Below are 22,110 nucleotides of genomic sequence, written 5' to 3' on the forward strand. Positions count from 1 at the left end.
GAAGCTGTACTATACAGCACACGGTAAATGTTGGCCAGATTTATTCGGCTGTACACATAAGCCACTGGATTTGTCTGGATGCAGAAGTCTACTGCGGTACACCTTCTTCAGCCAGCTCTTGGAAAAGCGGGGGAGGTTTCCTGGTAACCCAGGAAGTGGAGGATACTAAAGCCATGTCACAGGGAGGGGGACTATTCTTGGTGCGCGCTTGCTCGCCGGCGTCTAGTTGCTGCTCCGCGCGCGTCCACCAGGGGCCGCTCGAGCTACCTAAGCTCTGTGGGCTACCCGGCGGCGCCCCCGCGCGTGCTCACTCGGAGCAGCGCGCGCCCCGCAATCGCCGCAGCCGTCCCCGCCTCCGGCCGCCGCTCCGAAGTGATTGCCCAAACCAAGCCTCTGTGGCTGGGTACGGAAGCGCTTTCGGGACAAAAATTCTCCCTCAACTGTGGTCTGCATTCCTTCGGCCGGTGGGCTGATCTGGGGCGGGAAGTATTAAGCGCCTCAGTTGCGCTGCAGCCGGGGAGGAAGGAGGAGGCCGAGCGCGGGGTGGAGTTCTGGCAGACGGGCTAGACCGGGCGAGACGCCGCCGCTGCCCGGATGTTGCGATGGCTGATCGGGGGAGGCCGAGAACCGCAGGGACTGGCCGAGGTAAACCCCGGGCGGGCCTGCCCTGCGCCCTCCGAGCTTGCTGGAGGGGCGGCTTCGTTCCGGTTCGGCCTCCCTGGGTTCCGACCGCGGGGACCCGGGCGGAGGCGTGGCTGGGTGCTGAGTTAGTTCAGTTCGCAGTCCTCACGCCGGTGGGGGCGGAGGGCGCGCGAGCCGGGGCTCCTTGGACCGGACCCGGCGGGCCCCCAAACGCACCCTGGAGTTGCAGACCCCCGGCTCCGTTCCACGGCTAGCCGAATCGTGAGACCCTGGCTCAGGGTCTGCAGTCCTACTGGGACCTGTGACAACTTAGGGCTTCTGGCTACCGAAACTATCTTCATTTCCACTTAAAAAGTATCCAATTTAGCTAGAAACGAACGAGTTGTGACCGCAGCTTTCCACTTTTGGTTTGAATTGGTGCCTCTTCCTGGTGTCAGCTGATCCTAGCTCAGGGAATATAAAATTAATTTACTTATCCAAGAACCAAAAAAGGATATAATTATTTTTAAAAAGTAATAATTTGCTTCAAGGTCAAGAACATGATTTTCTAATTAACTGCTGTTTTTGGTTTCGTAGTCACACACTCTTCATGGGCCCTTATTTGAACAGACCGTGTGTAATGAGATTTACATTTGAAATGTGAATACAATGATTTTTGCAGTCTTGAAAATTTTGAGGTCCGGAATTTATTTCCTATGCCACACAAGAACAGAATTTGTGAATTCCATTTTATTTCTCATAGGAAGTATTTGTTTAGATTGTTAAAAGTAAGAAATTGGATTGTTGAGAGTAGGCAGTCTACTGTTTTAGCTTCCTCATGTCTTTGCAGTTGACGGTATTGTCTGTTTTTAAAATTTTCTTGTTTCATATTAATCCTAAATCCTTGAGATTGTGGAAGAATTGTGGATTACTAAATAGCCACATATTGTATATACGACATTTTGGATAATTCTGTTTTAACCTGGTTCTTTGGTGAATCGTGTAATTTGATTAACCAGTTCTCCCATTCCTGGCAAGTTTTCACTGGAGGGGAAGCAGTTTATACAGTTTTCAAATTTCTCACCACAACCTCTGCTAGAAGGAAAACAGAATAAATACAAAATTAATGCTTTGTGGTGATTTTTTTTTTTTTGGAAGACATTTATGCATGTTTTAAATTTATATATTTCTTCATATGAAGGTAAATTCACTTGTATAACTGCCGTGAATTTGTACATTATCAGAACCTATGATTTTCCCTAATTTATGCAAGAACTTTGTATCCAGGCTTCTCGTTTAAGCAGTGGTTCTCAACTGGGGTGATTTTTGCCCCGCAGGAGGCATTTGGCAATGTCTGGAGACATTTTTGATTGTCATGCCTTGCAGAGCGGCAGTTCTACTGGCGTCTAATGTGTATAGACCAGGAATGTTGCTAAATATCCTACAATGCACAGGACAGCGCTCAACAACAAAGAATTATCTGGGCCAGGAGCGGTGGCTCACTCCTGTATTCCCAGCACTTTGGAAGGCCGAGGGGAGCGGATCACTTGAGGTCAGGAGTTCAAGACCAGCCTGGCCGACATGGCGAAACCCTGTCTCTACTAAAAATACAAAAATTAGCTGGGCGTGGTGGTGCGGGGAAAAAAAAAAAAAAATTATCTGGCCCAAAAATATCAGCATCAAGTTTGAGAAATCCAGAGTCGATTTCATGCCTTCCTTTATTCATTTAGCAAACACGCATTGGATGAGGCACTGTTTCACTATTTTATGTCTTTGATGTGCAGTTTAGTTTCTGCCGCATTTTAACTGAGAAACATGCTTTCTGAAATGCTGAGTTGGATTGGCCCATTAATTTTTTTAAAGTGAGGTTTAATAGGATACAATTTACATAAAATAAAATTCACCCTTTTGTAAATTTATTGTGATTTGAAAATACTGAAATTCATGATTCGAATTTGTGGTAGGAGAAGTGTTTTTTGTGGAATTGGTAGTTATTTAGTTGATATTAGGAGAAATAATATTTAGTATTAGAACATGATATCTTAAAGCTTTTAAAAATCTTGTGTTCTCAGATGTATACCATGCAGTTGTATTCCAATATGGTCTTACAAATCATTTTATCTCTTTTTTTTGTCTTTTGTTTTTTTTTTTTTCAATACAAGAAATCTCCTTTACAGACAATAGGTGAAGAACAAACCCAGAATCCCTACACTGAACTGCTTGTACTAAAAGCTCATCATGATATTGTACGATTTCTGGTACAGTTAGATGACTACAGGTAAGAAACTATAGTGATCTAATTGACTATTGTGTGGGAAGAGGTTTTAGGGAATTTTATGTTAAACACCTTTAAAATTAATACATCTTTTCTAAAAATTTTAAAACTGATCATTAGTAACATTTAGTAGATATTAAAATTGGCCTCTGATGAAATACGTATCTGGAGTCTTTTTTTGCCCAAAGTCATGGTGTCATGTCTGGTGATTTGAGAGTTTGTTTGTTTGCATTCTCAGAAATATTCTTAATAGTTTAAAAAAAGTGTATGACTTTAAAATTTGGGTGGGAGTTATAACAGTATATCAAGGAGAACCTGTATTTGAGAAACAAATATGATAAATGTTTAAGTATCAGGTACCTACCAGGAATGTTTTATTTTTAGTGGAAGGTAAGGATTTAATCCAAAGTTTTTGTTATTGGTGAAACCACTTGAAAATGTACATTATTCTGTACTTCCTTGCTAACATGTATAATAGTTGTGTTTAATATATTTGCAAATAAAGGTGAAGGTATATAGGTTTTAGGACTGTATACTATTATTGATCTGTATATATGTATATTAAACCCATATTCAATTATATATTTCTCCTTTATAGCATGTCTCACCATAACAATTACATAATTAGTGGTGTAACTCAGTATTTTCATCCTCTCTAAAATGTAAGCTTCATGAGAATGAGGCTGTTTTTCTTATTCACCATGTTTTCTTAGTACCTAGTACAGTGCCTTACAGGTAACAGATAATTCATAGATGGTGGCTGAGTGAATGATTCCCTAGACTACTAAGCATCTACATTGTGTGCCATCCTTATCCCCCAACTTCATTTCTGTTGTCTCTACAAGGTTTTCCGCTTTTATCTCTAATTTTCTCTTTTGCCTTTGCTGTTTTTTTCTTTCATTTTTCAGTCCATGGATGAGTGTTACTGTGATTATTCCTAACTCTGACCACCACTTCTGCTATTAACCTTGTCTTTTCTCTTCTTTCTTTTTTTTTAAATTTAATTTTTTAAAATAGAGACAGGGTCTCACTATGTTGCCCAGGCTGGTCTCGAACTTCTGGGCTCAAGCTGTCTTCCCACCTCGGCCTCCCAAAATGTTGGGATTACAGGCGTGAGCCACCGTGCTCAGCCTTCTCTCTGCTTTTTAAATGTTACTGGTATTTAGTTGCTTTTACCATGTGCAGTGCAGTTCTGACATTACCTGGAGTTAGGTCAAATTCCACAGGTGAAGGGCATAGTCTGTACAACACCCCTTGCCAGAGACACTAGCTGCAAGGCATGTGTGGGTTTGTAGGCCACCTGCATGTCCACCTGCTGGCTACAAGTTCCCACTGTTCCCTCAGGTCTGATAATTCACTAGAAGGACTCACAGAACTGAGAAAAGCACTATACACAGGATTACAGTTTTATTATAAAAGGTACAAATCAGGACCTGTCAAATGAAAGGATGGATATAGGGCAAGGCCTAGGGGGTCCCACATGCAAAGCTTCCGTGTCTCAAGACTCCTCGTCCTCTTGGCACATCAGTGTGTATCACCAATGAATGAGCACACTTGAACTTTGGGTGTCCAGAGCTTTCATTCGTAGGCATGATTGTTTGAATCACTGGTCACATAACCGAACTCAATCTTCAGTCCCCACCCTCCCCACCATGGCTGGTAGCACAAAGCCCATACCTTTAAATCACGTGGCTCATTTTTCCAGCTTGGCCAGCCTCTTTCCTGATGTTATCTCAGGGCCCACTGTGAGTTGTTCCGTTAGCATAAACTTAGGTGTGGTCCAAGGGACCCACCATGAATATGAAGACATTCTTACCACTTGGAAAATTCCAAGGGTTTAGAGACTCCCTTCTAGGAACCAGAGACAAAGTCCAGCAAAGTTATTAAACAGTACTGTGTTTCTTAACTTTTGCTTGAAAAGATTTGTCTCATGTATATTACTGGCCTGTCAGCACTGTTTTCCTATTGTGGTGCAAGTCAACCAAATCATGACATGTTAATCATCTGGAGCCTTTTTTTTTGGCAGTATTACTTGTTGCTGTGTCCTGAGAGACACTCCATTTATTTAAGTGGTCATTTTTGTGGGGAACTGATTATTTCTGGAAAGGTAAGATTTTGGACAGCTAAAGTTTTCTTGTGCTATATTTTACCCAAGTAAGTTGCTAGATTAAAGAAAATCTGGGGCTGGGCGCAGCGGCTCACGCCTGTAATCCCAGCACTTTGGGAGGCCGAGGTGGGCAGATCACGAGGTCAGGAGATCGAGACCATCCTGGCTAACACAGTGAAACCCCGTCTCTACTAAAAATGCAAAAAATTAGCCGGGCGTGGTGGCGGGCGCCTGTAGTCCCAGCTACTTGGGAGGCTGAAGCAGGAGAATGGCGGGAACCCGGGAGGCGGAGCTTGCAGTGAGCTGAGATTGTGCCACTGCACTCTAGCCTGGGCGACTGAGCAAGACTCTGTCTCAAAAAAAAAAAAAAAAAAAAAAGAAAATCTGATAATTTCTTATAATCACGAATACTTGGATGTTAAGGAATCCTAAAGTTATTTTGTCTAGGAAAGTTAAATAATAAATACACAGAATGTGATCAGGTTGTGGACTTTAAATGTTTATATAAATTGTTAAGAGTCCATGTTCGTTGTTGTCTTTCCTCTGTGAAATATCCTCTTGGCTATTCCTATCCCATAGTGAGAAGATGACTCTGTAGAAGAAGCCAGCCTATAGAATAATGGTTAGTGTACAAACGCTGACATATATTTGGTTCTGTTTTCCCCACGGTGGTGCTCACATATACTTTAGCTGTTTAATGATAGAGTAAATATTCTGTAAAGAGTAAAAAGCCATATGTGAGTATGTTAGTTATCTATTGCTCTATCAGCTATCATGCCAAACTTACTGGCTTAACACATCCCCATCTATTTAGCTCATTATTTTGCAGGATGGCAATTCGGGCTAGGCTCAGCTGGGTGAGTCTGTCTTTGCACCAGGAACAGCTGATCTGGGCTAGGTTCACTTATGCCTCTGTCAGCTGGTAGATTGGCGGGAGCTGGCTGGTTCATTTCAGCTGAAGGTCTTAGCTGAAATGACTGTAGTCTCCCTCCATGTGATTTCTCAGGTGCTTGTTCACATAATGATCATGGAGTTCTAATAGCAGCAGAAGGGCAAGCCCCAAGCTAAGACGCTTTTCAAGTCTCAGCTTGCATCATGTTTGCTGCTGTTTCATCAGCCAAAGCAAGTTAGGAGCTGGCACAAATTCAGTGAGTGGGTAAATAAACTTGACCTCTCACGGTAGAAGTAACTAAGTCCTATTGCTAATGGTGGTGGGAATATTGGGCGGGGGAATAATTTGTGGTCAATTTCTGATCTACCACAGTGAATCTGAGATAGACGAAGAAGCCTGCTTTTTGTCTTTTGTAATGCAATGATGATACGACTTCATGATTCACATTTAATTCTTTGAAAAGTCATTATCAAATTTACATATCAAGTATGAAGTTTTTCAGTCATTTGCTGACCTGTAGAACTTTCAGTCTGTATGTTGTTTTTAAAAATTTAATTCTGTAGTGTACTTAAAAAAAAAAAAATGAAAGTCATTCTTGGTAAGGACACAGGAAAATCTACGAAGTATAAACATATTATGAACAGAATTAAGAACTGAATGTTTTTACTCTTAATAGTTTAGAACTATCTTTACCACTGCATATGTACATTATGCATTGTCAAATTAGAGAAATACCTTTCCAGTTTTTAAGTTTTATATCGTTACACTTTTTTTGTTTCTTAGTTTTTGAAGACATTACACTGTTTTTTTTTTGGTCAGCTGTTATAATCCAGGTTTCACGCTTCAAGTCTTTAGATAATATCATCTTATTGAAAATTTTGCAGAAGGATTTTCTTGTTTTCTCGGTGGCTCAGCTAAAATCAGTGAGTGGAAAATTTTCTCAGATTGGTTTTTGAAGATACCCAATAAATCCTGTATAACCTAACAGACAGCTGCCTTTTCTTTTTTTCTTTAGTATTTTTTGAACATGAAGTGAGGGTCATATTGATTGGGAGATCACTAAAGAAGGCTAAGCTTCAGCAACAGTCTTCCAAAAAATGGACTGTGCTAAAATTGCATGTAATACTCTAGCATTTGACACATTAAACTAAACTGAGTTCATAACACATTTTAAGAAGAGTTTTCTCTGTTGCTCATTTGACCATTCCTTGCTCCTTCAGGAAACAGACAAGGTTATGTAGGATGGTGATCATGACTGGAAAAGAATCAGATGACCCATGAAGTGCCAGACTGGAGAACAAAATGTGCCTCTAGGATGGTTGGTGAAGCTGTACATTCACAAGAAAGTAAATAAACTCAGTATAGCTTGATCCACTAAAAGTGAACAATATGCTCATTTTTAAGGAAATATTCTCAAGCTAAACATATTCTTTCTTATACACTAACCTTCAGAGAATAGAAATCAGTATAGTTCAGATCCTAAGATCTGGGTCCCCTGGGAAACAGTCAGTATAGTTTAGATCCTTCTAGTACCTGGGTTCCCTGGGAAGGAGACACTAAAACGGGGTTAAGCATGCAATAGGTTTGTTAGAGAGAAAGCCAATGAAAGGAGAAGGGAGGAAGCAGAATTGGACAAGAGGAGCTGTCTCAGACTCTGATGCAGATGTGACAAAGTCTCTGCCAGCCCAATGGAGACCGCTGGAGGAAAGGTTGCTCTTTAGAGTTCTCTGCTGGATGTAAATAACTACGGCTTTGTACTTCTGCCTTACTTGGTTATTTGCCGAGGGTCCTTCATGAAGAACATGCACGTGGCTTCTATCTTGCTTAAATCCCACTGACTAGGAGCCAACTGAGCTAGTATAACTGGCTTGAAAGCAGAAATGGATCCTGAAGTCAACAGCTGGAGGCAGTCAGATAACTAGATTCCTCACAGCTGGGCAGTGAGTCCTCTCTTGAAAGGGGATCTGGGAGGCAGGTGTTGGTGTTTGCTACGCTTCCATAGTTGCAAGGTGGTCTATTTTATTTTTAACTTGCATGAACATACTCATTGGCTATGTCTTTGGGCAGCTTTTTCAGAAACCGTAATTATGCCATTGGTTAATATTTGATGGCTTGAAAAAGTTAATACTATTTTTAGAGCTATTAACGTACTTATGCCTGGAAAAAAGGGTATAAGCAGAATCCTTTTTATCACAAATTCTGACAGCTACAATATTAATAACAGACTCCATATCTGGCAGTTTTTTTTAAAGCACTTATATCCAGTGTGACATTGACTTTAGACAACTTTATTATAGTAAATTTTACTGAAATCTGTTAACCAAATAACTTTTCTATTTCTAAAACCCCTAATCCGCCATGTGTGGTGAACGTGTTGACTGAATTTCTGTTGTTTTGGATCGTGCCCTGAATCAAGTTAGGGAATTATGGCAGTGTCATCACACAGATGCATGTGCCACCCTTGCTACTTTTCTCCTTGTTTCTAGTAATTTTGTCCTTTTGGCTTGTGTTTTGGAGCTGTAGCTGAATTTTGTTTAGTTGGATAAGATGTTGCAGGGTTTGGGAGGATGACAGGAGTGAGTGAAAAGGTAATTGCTGCTTCATGCAGTAGCATAGAATCAAATGTTGGGATAAGGACAGCAAGTGTCTAACAGTATTTCAGTTTCAAATTCGTCACCTTAGCAGTAAAACTCTATAATTTCTAGAAAAAATCAGTCTCTCTCAACTACAAAATACCCTTACTAGGCATTTGAAAATTATTTTCTTGATCTAAAGATCTACATCTTTAGAATGTAGCTTAAAAAATCCATCTGGCAACTTGAGCATGGATACGGGAAATAACTGCAATGAATTGCAACATATCACATATGTTTAAATCCATGTGTTCATAATGATACTTCTGAAAGAGAACTCACCTTTGGAGAATGCTGGGGAACTAACTCATTATTTTGAAAACTGGTAAATAAAGGGGCAGAGTCAAGATCTATACTGCCTTTCTTATATAAACTGTGTCTTGGGATCAGTAATAATTGAGAAGAAATTTCTCTTTATAGAAGAATTCAGGCTAGAAGAATGATAGAATATTGTAATTTTGCAACCTCTAATGTGTAGGGGAGGAAAACACTTTTCTTTTACCTATCTTAGATTCATTGACCAGGACTCTACAACATAGACATACAAAAGACAGGTTAATGAGAGAAAAAGAAGTATATCGATGCGTACATTGTATACACACACACACAAACGCACGAGTACTCAAGTTTAACTCATAGGGGTGGTTAAAACTTGGGCTTAGGCTGGGCATGATGACTCAGCCCTGTAATCCCAACACTTTGAGAGGCCGAGGTGGAAGGATTCCTTGAGCTCAGGAGTTTGAGGCTAGCCTAGGCAACATGGCAAAACTGTATTTCTATTAAGAAATACAAAAATTAGCTGGGTGTGTTGGTGCACACCTGTGGTCCCAGCTACTTGGGAGGCGGAGGTAGGAGGATCACTTTAGCTCAGGAGGTTGAGGCTGCATTGAGCTGTGATTGGGGCCACTGACTGTAGCCTGAATGACCGAGTAAGACCCTGTCTCAAAAAAGAAAAATAAAACTTCGGCTTATGTAGTATCTTAGCAGAACAAGAAATTTGTTGAGTGACAAGACAAAGGAAATGGACTTTGAGTTTCTTGGGGTGGCAAATTGTGAGAAGGCAAATATATGATGGAAACTGATGGTAGAGAAGGGCTCATTAATGAGGTTGGTTTGTGTAAACTCTTGGTGTCATCTAATCTGTGATAAAGGTTTTTATCCCCCTCCTGGTATGGGAAGTGGGGTAGAGGTTTTAGGGGGGCACTTTCACAAGGGTGATTTGTGGTTTTTTTCCCAGGTAGATGTGGGGAGGACAGAGCTCATTCTGTGCCTGCATTTTCTCAGTTGCCTTAAGCCAAAGATGATAATGTCAGAGTGGCATAGTTTGGGGTTACATGCTCTGAACCCCTTCAAATGAAGTAATGAATTTAGGCAATGATTATTGATGGCCTAAATCATAACATATACACATATACACACAAGACAGCCAGAAATTATATTTCCTGATGGAGTATACAATCTGCCTCTGGGGTAGTCTTACCAAAAGTCAGATTTGGATCTATTTAGTCTCTAGATTTAACTATCAATTAACAAAAAATACAGAGGACAGAGGTGCATGTTGGATAACAACACAGGAAAGGTAGCCAGCAAAATCCAGACTGTGAGAACTCCACAAGACAGGTGACCTTTTTTTCAACAAATAAATTGCAAGGAAAAATAGATGGAGAAAAAAATCATTAGAATAAAAGAGATATTAGAGATATATCAACCAAGTATACTATATAAGCCTATTTGGATCCTGCTTCTAAGTGTTTAAAAAAATGTGATCAGGTAAATTTGATCCTTGACTGGGTATTTGATGACATTAAGGAAGTAAATGTCAAGTAAGGAAGTAAATGTTAACTTAGGTATGATGTAAAAGAGTCCTTAGAGATGCATTCTGAAATACGAAATGAAATACAGTGACTAGGATTTGCTTCAAAATAATTTACAGAGGGATTGGATTGGGTACAGATAAGACACTATTGGCCATAAGTTGATAATTACTAGAGACAGGCAGTGAGTACATGTGGCTTTTTATTATGCTCTTCTCTCCACTTTTGTATATATTTAAATTCTCCATAATGAAAAGTTAAAGATCTATATTTGAAATAGAGGAAATAAAAATGTCAATTTAAAAGGTATTTATGCTTCTGTATGAAATAAAATGTTTTCTTAGATATTACTAGTGTTTTGAGTGTTCAATGGAGAACCACCCTTGTTTCTCTTTGAGAACAGAATTTATTGAGAATAGATGCAGGAATCATACAGATGAACATGAACATATCAGCTTCATAAAGTAATAACCGATACAAAGCTGGATTACAGGATATGGCTCTTTGTTGTTGTTTTTTTTTTTTTGAGACGGAGTCTCGTCCTGTCGCCCAGGCTGGAGTGCAGTAGTGTGATCTCCGCTCACTGCAACCACTACTTCCTGGGTTCAAGCGATTCTTCTGCCTCAGCCTCCCTAGTAGCTGGGACTGCTGGTGTGTGCCACCACACTGAGCTAATTTTTGTATATTTAATAGAGATGGGGTTTCACCATATTGGCCAGGCTGGTCTCGAACTCCTGACCTCATGGTTTGCCTGCCTCGGCCTCCCAAAGTGCTGGGATTACAGGTGTGAGCCACCGTGCCTGGCCAGGATGTAGCTTTAATATGCACCCACAGTGGGTTTCCTTACACTTCAACCTGAGTCACGTAGACTTTTTTAATGAATCCCTGGGGCAACTGAACAGTTGCTGGCCTCCCATTCAGATACGGGCTTACCTCAAAAATAAGAGCAGACTAGTATGTTCTCTGTGAACAGATGAATCTTCAGAAAACCCACAAAGGGCCGGGCGCGATGGCTCGTGCCTGAACTTTGGGGGGCCAAGGCGGGCGGATCATAAGGTAAGGAGTTTGAGACCAGCCTGCCCAACATTGTGAAACTCCATCTCTACTAAAAATACAAAAATTAGCCATGTGTGGTGGCAGGTGCCGGTAATCCCAGCTACTCGGGAGGCTGAGGCAGGAGAATCGTTAGAACCTGAGAGGTAGAAGTTGCAGTGAGCTGAGATCGTGCCATTGCACTCCAGCCTGGGCAACAGGTCAAGACTTCATCTCCAAAAAAAAGGGCAACAGGGCAAGACTTCGTCTCCAAAAAAAAAAAAAAAAAAACAAAAACAAAAACAAAAAACCAGAAAACCCACAAGGGTCTGAACTGAGCATGCCTAATTCATTGTCTCAAGCAAGTGGGGCAGAGAGAGACCAAGAATGTTTCTCTAATAATAGGAGTCCTCCATGGAAACTTGAGTGCAGGGGAATGGAGGTTCACCTAACAGAAGTCACAGAGATTTTTTTGGTATTCTAATACTGTAATCTTGATGTGCAGTTTAGCTTTCTATTTGTGATTTGGGGAGGGAAGAACTTACCAAATGTTTTACCTTTGCAAATAACCATGGGAACTATGAAATCTTTATTTGTGAGCTAAAAGACTTTAGACTTTTAGATGTTAGAGTTGTGTTAATATGATACATTCTTTTTTAAGGAAAAGAAATTAATGTTGAAGTAGATCTAATTAAGGAATTAGTTGTGTCAGCATCTATGGCTCCTGAAAATGCTTTGAAATTTCCTTCAGCTGCTTTACAAGTCTCTCTGGATGCTTCTCTAATTTTCTTCAAGTAGTTCTAGCATACAAACATATACTTTAAATGAAAATTGTGCTATTTTTTAGTTTTGTCTCATTTCTAGCATTGTAGCAGCATTTTTTCAGTGTTATTTTATTGTAAATAAATGTAATAATGACTTCAGGCAATGATTATTGATGGGTGTTAACATCACACCCACAAAAATGACTGCCAGAAATTATGTTTCCTAATGGAGTATACAAACTTTATTTTTTACAAATCTTTATTAAGCTTTGCTGTCGTCTCAGCCACTGTTGGAAGGAACGAGAGAACACTTTCTCAGAGATGTTCAAAGAGAAGGTGTTTAGAGGGAATTATTTTTATACATTAAGATGGTTGTAAGTGAGAGTTCTCTAAGGACTCGTGATCTAGACCCTATAGCATCACTTAGTAATGTTGGACTGTGAGTTCTTGAAGGGCAAGAACAATCTCTTGATCTTTATTCTCAGGGTTAAGCATCTATATAGTTAGTGCTTAGTAAGATTTCTTGAATGACCGAGTAACTTATGGGCTATCATAATAAATTTAGTTCTCATAATTAGGGGATGAGAGGATGGAACATTCTAGAAGGTCTGCCATAGGTCTTTGTTAAACCATGTGTCACCTTGTTGAACTTGTTTTTCATGAATATAATTTTTGCTTAGTCATTTAATTTTGTAGCCTCAAGGAGTATTTTTAAAGACTTGGGTTTTTTTTTTTTTTTTTTGAGATGGAATCTTGCTCTGTTGCCCAGGCTAGAGTGCAGTGGCGTGATCTTGGACTTGGTTTTAAGTTAAAAAAAAAAAAAAAAATGACGTATATGGATAAGAATTGGACAGGAATATGAAAAAATACAGAAATGTACTTTTGTGTGGCAGGTTTCTGGGTTTTAAATTTTTTAAATTTCTATTTTTTGTGGTAGTGTATTTACATTAATTATAATGAAAGGAAAATATGGGGTTACATTACTGTCATTAACGAATCTATTTCACAGAGCCCTTGAACACTTAAATGTTTGCTTATGCATTCATTTATTCATTCAACAAGCATTTCTTTAGCACTTAAAACCTGCCAGAGGTAATCAGTGATTTATTAGACTGGCAAGTGCCATGTTATAAAGATAAAGATCAATAAATATGGTAATTCTTGTAGTTCATGATTCTAACAAGCATATTTTTTTCTATTTTAACATCTCTAAAATTTGGACACATCATATAATTGTGTCTTTCAATTGTAATTGGCAGTATGTTTTCCTTAATGATAAGTAAGAGTGTCTTACAATTGATGTCTTAGATTTGATGAAATACGGTGTATTTCTAAACATTCATTAAGTTTTAAGATCTCAAAGCAAGAACCACATGTCAGGTGTCTTGACATTTCCCTAACTCCTAGCACGGAATCACACTAAATACATTTTTTGCTGATCGGTAAAGAAACGTTTCTGTCAAAATCTTATTTTTAGGCTTAAGTTTTTGCCCTCTATTAGAGTGTTTTTAAAAATTAGTATGTAAAATGTTTTCTGGCAATATTATTATTCTTCCATTGGCTAGAATAGCTTAAAACTTATTGACATTTTAATCCTTTTTTATTTTATAGTTCATTACTTCTTTTCAGCAGTTACAATTAGGAATTCGTGGGTTGTATTTCCATTTCTGATTTGCAGATGGTTGAAGTGTGTGCTTGACTGACTAGGATTTAGTTTAAGATAAACTGATATAGTATAGCTTGTTTTTCATTATCCATCATAGTAGGATGGATAATTGTAATTTGTGAATGATATCTCAACCCTTTATTCGTTTTTTTATGACAGGTACTAATATGTATCAAAGTTATACTGGTTTGTATTTTAAAGCTTAAAGTTTCCTCTTTAGGGGAGGTAGTAATAAATATTGAAATGGCAAAAAAAAAAAAAAATGGTAGCAATAGAATATATATAAGAATAGAAGGCCTGAATAATCTACCAACCAGGTAATTGACCTTGGAGCAATAAAAAATTGGCTGTGATTTCATGCATTACTGTTGATCCTTATTTAGATTTAACTTTTGTTCTCTACTGATTGAATTAAAGTTTGAGGTGAAATGCTCTGTATCCCATTTCTAAACTCTCAGCTGTTCTCAGTCATCTCTCATTGTGAACTCATGAAAGTCAAACATGATAAAACAATCATAAGAAGTTAAAAATTAGGGTTAGAAAAAAAGTATGTATTTTAAACTTGCAATCTTCTAAATGGCAGAAAAGCAATTATAAGAGTTTAAAGAATCAATAGAAATTGATGTTTTATACCAAAGAACACTTAAGGACCTTGAGTCCTGCCCTCCCCACTGTCACTATATGAATAAAAAGAAATCAATAGGCCCAGAAACATAAGCTGCTAAAGATTTATTTCCAGTAACTATTTTTGATATTCAGGGTACTATTTACTAATCTGATTGAGAAAATGTAGATAATTAAGCATAGGAAATCTATTTTTATTTTTAAAATGATAATTTTCTTTTTAATCTCTAGATCTTTTATATCTCACATTTTAAAATAAGAATAAATGATAGGCGTGAATTTAAAAATAACTATGTGATTTTTAGCCAGTTACCTAAATTTAAAAGGTCCTTTCCATTAAAAAGATAGGTAGTTCTGTATTTAAAAATTATTAAAAGACTTTGTCAGACTGTATTTGATCAATCTCATATCTCCTGAATAATCTTAGTTCTACCAGTAGTAGATGTACTCAAAGGGTTTTGAAATAAGAACTGAGTATGGGAATTGTCTGAGCCAGTGAAGGCACTGAACTTTGAAACTGAAGTTAAGAAATTTGAACATGAAACTCAGTTTGGAGTGTTAAGGAAAGTATTTCATGACTGAAGTAGTGGGATTTTGTTATAAAGGGATAAAATTCATTAGAACAGATGCTCACATAGCATCTGTTAATTATCGGGGGACAGTTATATGTCATTCATAGCTGGCTCTCTTTAATACCACTTCTTTCTCTTTTACTAAAAAAAAGAAAAAACCTCGATTTGAGTGAAAGCGATATTATGGGGATAGCTTTAAATTGATCTGAATCATTAAAAATTATTTACAAACTTGTGTACAACATTAACAATAAATTATTTGACATGCTTACAATGTGATTATTGTACCCTATTTTGTTGGGTTAGTATAATATGATGATGGTGAATTTTAGTATAATATGATGATGAATAATCCTGTATGACAGGTTATTCCTCTTGATAGTGTTTGTGTTAAGGGTATCTTCTACTCTACAGAATTTGGTTGTTGTCCCTGTGTATATGGTGAATGGGATGTAAAAAGGAGAGAGAAGCTATAGTAGAGTGTCACAGCTCATTTTTCATGCCATGAGACAAACTTTACCTGTGCATTTCAAGCATCTTCACTAAAAAACAACAAAAAACCCTAAAAAAGTCCTCAAACCTTCCAAACCAAGAACAAAGCATTTATGTGGAAAGACTAAGGAGTTGAACTGAGCAAAGGATAGATCTTGACTTTAAATACAATTATTTACAGACAGAATAATAAAGTAATGAATTTATCTAACGTTGTGATCAGTTCCACCCCTGGAATATCACTTCCTATCACTGAAGCCACTTCTCAGCTTGGTTTCATTTCACTTAAGTCAAGGGTTTCTTAAAATCATAGAATTTGAAAGCAAAGAAGGACTTTAAAGATTATTTTTACATTTCTAGCAGGTTATTCTTTGTAAACCTATAAATGTCTTATTTATCTTTTGATCTTTCATACCTGGCACAGTACCTGGAATGTGTTTCATAAATATTTTTAAAATTAGCTCAAAGAACTTGATCTTCGTTAATATTAGTAAGTCAAAGTACCACTAATAAGGTTTGATAGTTCTTAATCTTAGTAATTAAATGTCAACAGTGATTTTTTTTTTCTTGACCCTTTTTCCCTAACCAGATTTGCATCTGCTGGTGATGATGGAATTGTAGTTGTGTGGAATGCTCAGGTGTGTATTGATTGTGTGTGCATTGTGTAATAAAGATATGATTATATAGTTGAGTATGTATTCATATAAATACTATCTGGGGATACATTTGCATATCATTATCATTAATTGACACATTAATATTTGAAAAGAGCTACTTAGGATAAATCCATATACAGTGGGGACCAGTATTTCATAATGAAGGGGGAATGTTTTTTAAATTAAGATTTTTTTTCCAGCTGGGTGTAGTGGCTCGTGCCTGTAATCCCAGCACGTTGGGAGGCCAAGGCGAACAGGTAACTTGGGGCCAGGAGTTTGAGAACAGCTTGGCCAACATAGCAAGACCCTGTCTCTACCAAAAATACTAGAAATCAGCTGGGCATAGTGGCACACACCTGTAATCCCAGTTACTCAGGCGACTGAGGTTGCAGTGAGAGGAGATCATGCCGCTGCACTCCAGCCTGGGTGACACAGCAAGACCATCTCGGGGAAAAAAAAAAAAAGTTTTTTCCTAAGAAATGCCAAAGTATGAAAATTCAGAAAATACAAAATTTTAATCTTATTTAACAAAATTTAGGTTATCAGTAGCTATGCCCAGACTTCCAAAATGAATAAATGAATTGTGTTGATTTTTGTGAGACACACAAGTTTTCTTTCAACATTGCTTAATAGCATAATGTGACATTTTTCTCATGTTTGACTTAATATTAAAAAAGACTTTTTAAAAAATAAATACTTAAGGCTTCATCAGTTTCTTCAGAGCCTCCCTTCCTGATCATTTGTTACTCAAATTGTTCTTTTTCGAAGTGTTTATCTTCCTCTCACCTTTATTTTGGATTGTTACCTAGTCTGACTGTGTTAGATCTTTATTTTTCAATGGCTTTGCCTGTGATAAAAGCAGTTCTTTAACATTGTTTTCACCACATTCATGAAGTCCTGCAATCTTGGAAAGATTTGCCATTTACATTGTATTTCTGCATGTATACTACTTGGTAAATTAGTGAGAGACTGATAGATGAAGACATTGGATGGATAGGAATAGATGTCAGTGTTAAATAGCGATGGAGTGGAGACTAACTTTCTAAGTGGTTAATAAAGGAGTGGATATATATACTTATGTGTATGTAGATACATATACAGTTGTTATGCTGACTTTTATCTTCTTCTATGACCTTATAACTGTGGAGACTTCAATAACAAATACTTGGACAATAGGGACTCCATATTTTTTTTCTGCAAACTAAGTTACTGATGTTTTTATGCTTTATTTACACAATTACATTTTTAAATTTATAGAAAAGAATACTCCTTAGAATTTTCTACAAAAATATACTAAAAATTAGCATTTTGTATTAGAAAATCATCAAAATTATTTATGGCTATACTTTCAGCAGTTGTTTAGATTCTGTGTGATTGCTTAAGTTAAATTCTAAGTAATTTTAAATGGAATGTATATGTATATTCTATATGGCAGTTCTACTTAATGTTGTCATTTGTGATTATCTAAATTGTAAAAGCTAGGCCTATTAACATTCTTATTGGTATTTCAGACAGGGGAAAAACTTTTAGAACTGAATGGACACACTCAAAAGATAACAGCTATTATTACATTTCCTTCCTTGGAATCTTGTGAAGAAAAAAATCAACTCATCTTGACAGCCTCTGCTGATAGAACAGTTATTGTATCCTTTAATCTGGAAGAAATGAACAAGCTATAGTGGCCCAACGAGCCACTACATACATTATTAGTCTTTAGCTGATAGGGTCTTGTCTGTATATTCTTGTTACAGCAAAAATGATTTTTGTTCTATTATGAGATACCATTTATTAGGTATCTGATAAGTATTAGACTGGAAATAGGAGGTTAAGGCTTGTTATTGATGGAAGCTCCACGACTCTTGCTGTTCTTTCCAGAGTTACTCTCTCACATTGTATAAAATTGATAAAATGGAAGAATGTGGACTTAAAAATAATTCATTTTATTATCTCAATTTACTTTTCAATTTAGGGAAACAACGATGAGTTGGACTGGAGAATAATTTACTTTTTTTTCCTCACTACAGAGCAGAAGAAACCAAATAGTCCCAACCCATAAAAATCTTTTGAGCATCTGAGTCTGACAGAAAAGTGAATTACCATTTGTTGAGTGTTTAATATTTAATAATTAACAATTTTATAAAAGGAAAATTACTTTTTCTTTACCCACACTTTTAGGTAAAAAGTTAAGATGGAATAGCAGTAGTAAAGTGCTTATGTGTAACAGCCATTGTTCTAATTGTTTTACATATGTGAACTCATTTAATCTTTAAAATTAGCCCTTTGACATAGGTATTTTTAATTATTCCTTTTTTTTTTGAGACAGAGTTTTGCTGTTATTGCCCAGGCTGGAGTGCAATGGCGCGATCTTCACTCACAGCAGCCTGTGCCTCCCGGGTTCAAGTGATTCTCCTGCTTCAGCCTACCGAGTAGCTGGGATTACAGGCCTGTGCCACCATGTCCAGCTAATTTTGTATTTTTAGTAGAGATGGGGTTTCACTATGTTGGTCAGGCTGGTCTCAAACTCCTGACCTCTGGTGATTCACTCACCTTGGCCTCCCAAAATGCTGGGATTATAGGCGTGAGCCACCACGCCTGGCCTTATTTTTAATTATCCTTATTTACAGATGAAAAAATAGAGTCACATAGAGGCTAAGTAACTTCCCCATGGCACACAGCCAGTGTAGGGCAGAACTGGCAAGTCTGACTGCAGAGTCAGAGCCCCAAACCACTGTACTTCATAAAATGTTTTCTGTAAACAAACTCAGCCCTTTAATATCTGTATGTGGAACTGGCTTTGTGAAGTCCAGAGTCAAGTGCTTATGGATTACTGTTGTCTGTCATTACTTTTATTTTTTAAAAAAAAGGTGTCAGATTTTTTTTTTTTTTTGAGATGGAATCTCTCTCTGTTGCCCAGGCTGGAGTGGAGTGGCACAGTCTCAGCTCACTGCAGCCTCTACTTCCTGGGTTCAAGTGATTCTTCTGCCTCAGCCTCCCAAGTAGCTGGGACTACAGGCGTGCGCCACCGCACTTGGCAAATTTTTTTGTATTTTTAGTAGTAGAGATGGGGTTTCACCATATTGGCAAGGCTGGCCTCAAACTCCTGACTTTGTGATCTGCCCACCTTGGCATCCCAAAGTGCTGGGATTACAGGCATGAGCCACTGTACCCGGTCAGATTAATTTTTAAAAGTATATGCTTATCTGAAAGTTCTGTTTAAACAGTTTCAAGCATTGATGAAGTTTTGGAGTAAGCCCAAAGGTATAGGTATTTCTTAGGCTCTTATAGAACCAAGATACAGACTTTAACGTGCTTTAAATGAATTCATCAGCTGAAGTGCTTTCTAGACAGATTGTTTAGCTGAAAAAAAGGTCAAGAAAAGGTTTAAATGGGGGATAAACTCTCTACATACATACATATATACACACACGTATGTTTGTGATTACGATACAACATAAACAAGGGCATAAAATTCACTCAGATGGTTAGGTCAGAGTTGCTTGATTGCTACTCTGTAGAGGCAAATATTATGAAATCTCTCTTTTTTTGATATCAGTGTAATCTTTGCAGAAATAGAATTTAAAATACTTTATTAGACCACTCCTAAGACACTATAACAATATTTTAAGGCAGTGATTAAAATTACGTACGGAAGTTAGTAGCTGGGACAGTGTCACTATGAATTTTACCTGTAAATGATAGTATGAACTCATTTCCTTTGCTGAATGATTTTTGTTGTTAGAAAAAAATTCTAGGCCACTTATTTGGCAATCTCTCTTACCCAGATGAATTCTAAATTTACTCTGCTTGCGTTTTTACTACAGGTTGAGCATCCCTAATCTGAAAATCCAAAATCTGAAATGCTCCAAAATCCAAAACTTTTTAAGCACTGACGTGATGCCACAAGTGGAAAATTTTATACCTGACATCATGTGACAGGTTGCAGTCAAAATTTTATTTAATGCACAAAATTGCCAAAAATATTGTATAAAACTACCTTAGGCTATATGTATAAGGTGTATATGAAAAATAAATGAATTTTGTGTTTAGACCTGGGTGCCATCCCCAAGATAGCTCATTAGATATATGCACATATTCCAAAATCCAAAAAAAATCAGAAACACTTCTGGTCTTCAGCATTTTGGATAAGGGATACCCAACCTGTAAAAACTAACTTCCTTAATTAAATACTGAAGGTAGATAATTTTTTAAAGCAATAGCCTTAAGAGCTCAAGTTACTGAATATTAAACATTTTGCTTGCAAAAAGTGAAATAAGTGAAAAGGCTGTGAGACACTATTAGAATTGTGGTAAATACAAGGCCAGAAAACATTTCCTAATTACTGGGAGCACTTTTTGTATGCTAGCAGTTTGTTTCATGTGTTATATACATAAAACATAATTCTCATGATAATCCAGCTCCATCTAAAACATGACACAGAATGTAGATGGTCCCCGACCTAGGGTGGTCTGACTTAGAGTTTTTCAACTTTATGATGGTGTGAAAGGGAGGTGCATTAAGTAGAAGCTGTACTTTGAATTTTGAAGTTTGATATTTTCTCACACTAGTGATACATTGGACGATAAGTCTTTACCAGTGCTGGGCAGCAGCTGCCTGGAGCTGCAGCTCCTGGTCAGCTGTGAGATCACAAGGGTAAACAGCCTTACTCTACAGTGTACTGTGTTGCCAGATGCCTTTTTTTTTTTTGCCCAACTATAAGTTTATGTATGTGTTCTAAGCACATATAAGTTAGGACAGGCTAAGCTATGATGTTTGATAGGTGTGTTAAATGCATTTTGACTTGGGATATTTTCCACTTAGAATGGGTTTATTGTGGGAGAAAACTGTACTTTAAGTCAAGGCACATCTGTATAATAAAAATATAACAAAAGACATTGGCCATGATAAGGTTAACTAGTTGTGAAAATAGTTTCAATTTTTAATATGTGCATATACATTTGTATCCATAGTACATACATGTATGTAAATGTGTTTTCAGACATGGTGTGAAATGTATTTCTTACTATAGGAAATGGTATAAAAGTTTGAAAATCACTGTGCTTCTTAAGTCAAACTAAACTCAGATGTTTTGTGAGAGGCCCTCTGATTATGTTAAATGCATATACAGGTAATGGTAATACACTGTTAGTGTCTTCTCGAATCAAGGTAACAGTAGTAAATCATGCTATCCACATTATAGGGAGCTTTCAGTAAATACTAATGGACATGATAGTTTTGGTATATTCAGTAAATACTAATGGACATGATAGTTTATGCTTATTAGATTACGGTAGGCTATTCTGGAGAATAAACTTTAAACAGTTGCAATATTTAGTGCTTGTAAAGATTCAGTACTTCAGACCATTCATTATGTTGGCATTTTCAAATAATTTGATAGTAAAATTTACCTCAAACTTATTTTAGATCATAAGCCTGCTTTGCTAAGTTGATGACTCACTATATGAATTCATTTTTGTGGTGGTATAAACACTAAGTATTTTATGTTTTATTTAAAGAATTTCTAACTGCTTAACATTTGTGGTTTAATTGTTAATTAGAAAAGTTATAATTGAGATTTTAAAATTCTGTCTAGAAATTATTTCTTAACATAAATTTAGGTGTGGGATAGTGATACTGGCAGACAAGTTCAGAGAATATCATGCTTCCAGTCTACTGTAAAGGTAAAATCTTAAGTAAATATGAGTTTTTATGGCAATCTATTTTTGTCTGAGAAGACATGGTTTAAAAAGTTAGACGAAATTACTTTAGTGGGTCTTATGAATTATTTCTTTCCACACACTTGTAGTCATTTCATTCGTGTGACACCAGATTTTTGAGAGCATATGTATTAAGTGTTAGAATGTTTCCATTTGAAATTAGAGCAAGGGATAATCCCAATAGCAAGATAAGGAAAAAGGTAGTACCCAGTATGTTTTTTTGTAGGTAGTTCTAGGAAGAGATATTA

At 37.3% G+C, this 22,110-nt stretch overlaps 1 protein-coding gene across 3 annotated transcripts in view; it reads left to right on the forward strand.

Annotated features, from left to right (window-relative positions):
- The first annotated feature begins 225 nt into the window (after positions 1-225).
- The window catches only part of WDR41 (WD repeat domain 41), a 54,664-nt gene continuing 32,779 nt past the window's right edge, over positions 226-22,110 (forward strand). For 2 of the 3 annotated variants that reach the window (XM_011996274.1, XM_011996290.1), the window contains exons 1-5: positions 226-645; positions 2,784-2,899; positions 16,082-16,130; positions 17,660-17,791; positions 21,764-21,826. In XM_011996274.1, coding sequence (XP_011851664.1) covers positions 595-645; positions 2,784-2,899; positions 16,082-16,130; positions 17,660-17,791; positions 21,764-21,826 — 411 coding nt within the window. In that variant the 5' untranslated portion in view covers positions 226-594. The remainder of the gene's footprint in view (positions 646-2,783; positions 2,900-16,081; positions 16,131-17,659; positions 17,792-21,763; positions 21,827-22,110) is intronic. The other variant, XM_011996283.1, reaches the window with a different exon arrangement.

The sequence above is a fragment of the Mandrillus leucophaeus genome, unplaced genomic scaffold (assembly GCF_000951045.1).
Source record: "Mandrillus leucophaeus isolate KB7577 unplaced genomic scaffold, Mleu.le_1.0 Scaffold114, whole genome shotgun sequence".
Classification (NCBI taxonomy): domain Eukaryota; kingdom Metazoa; phylum Chordata; class Mammalia; order Primates; family Cercopithecidae; genus Mandrillus; species Mandrillus leucophaeus.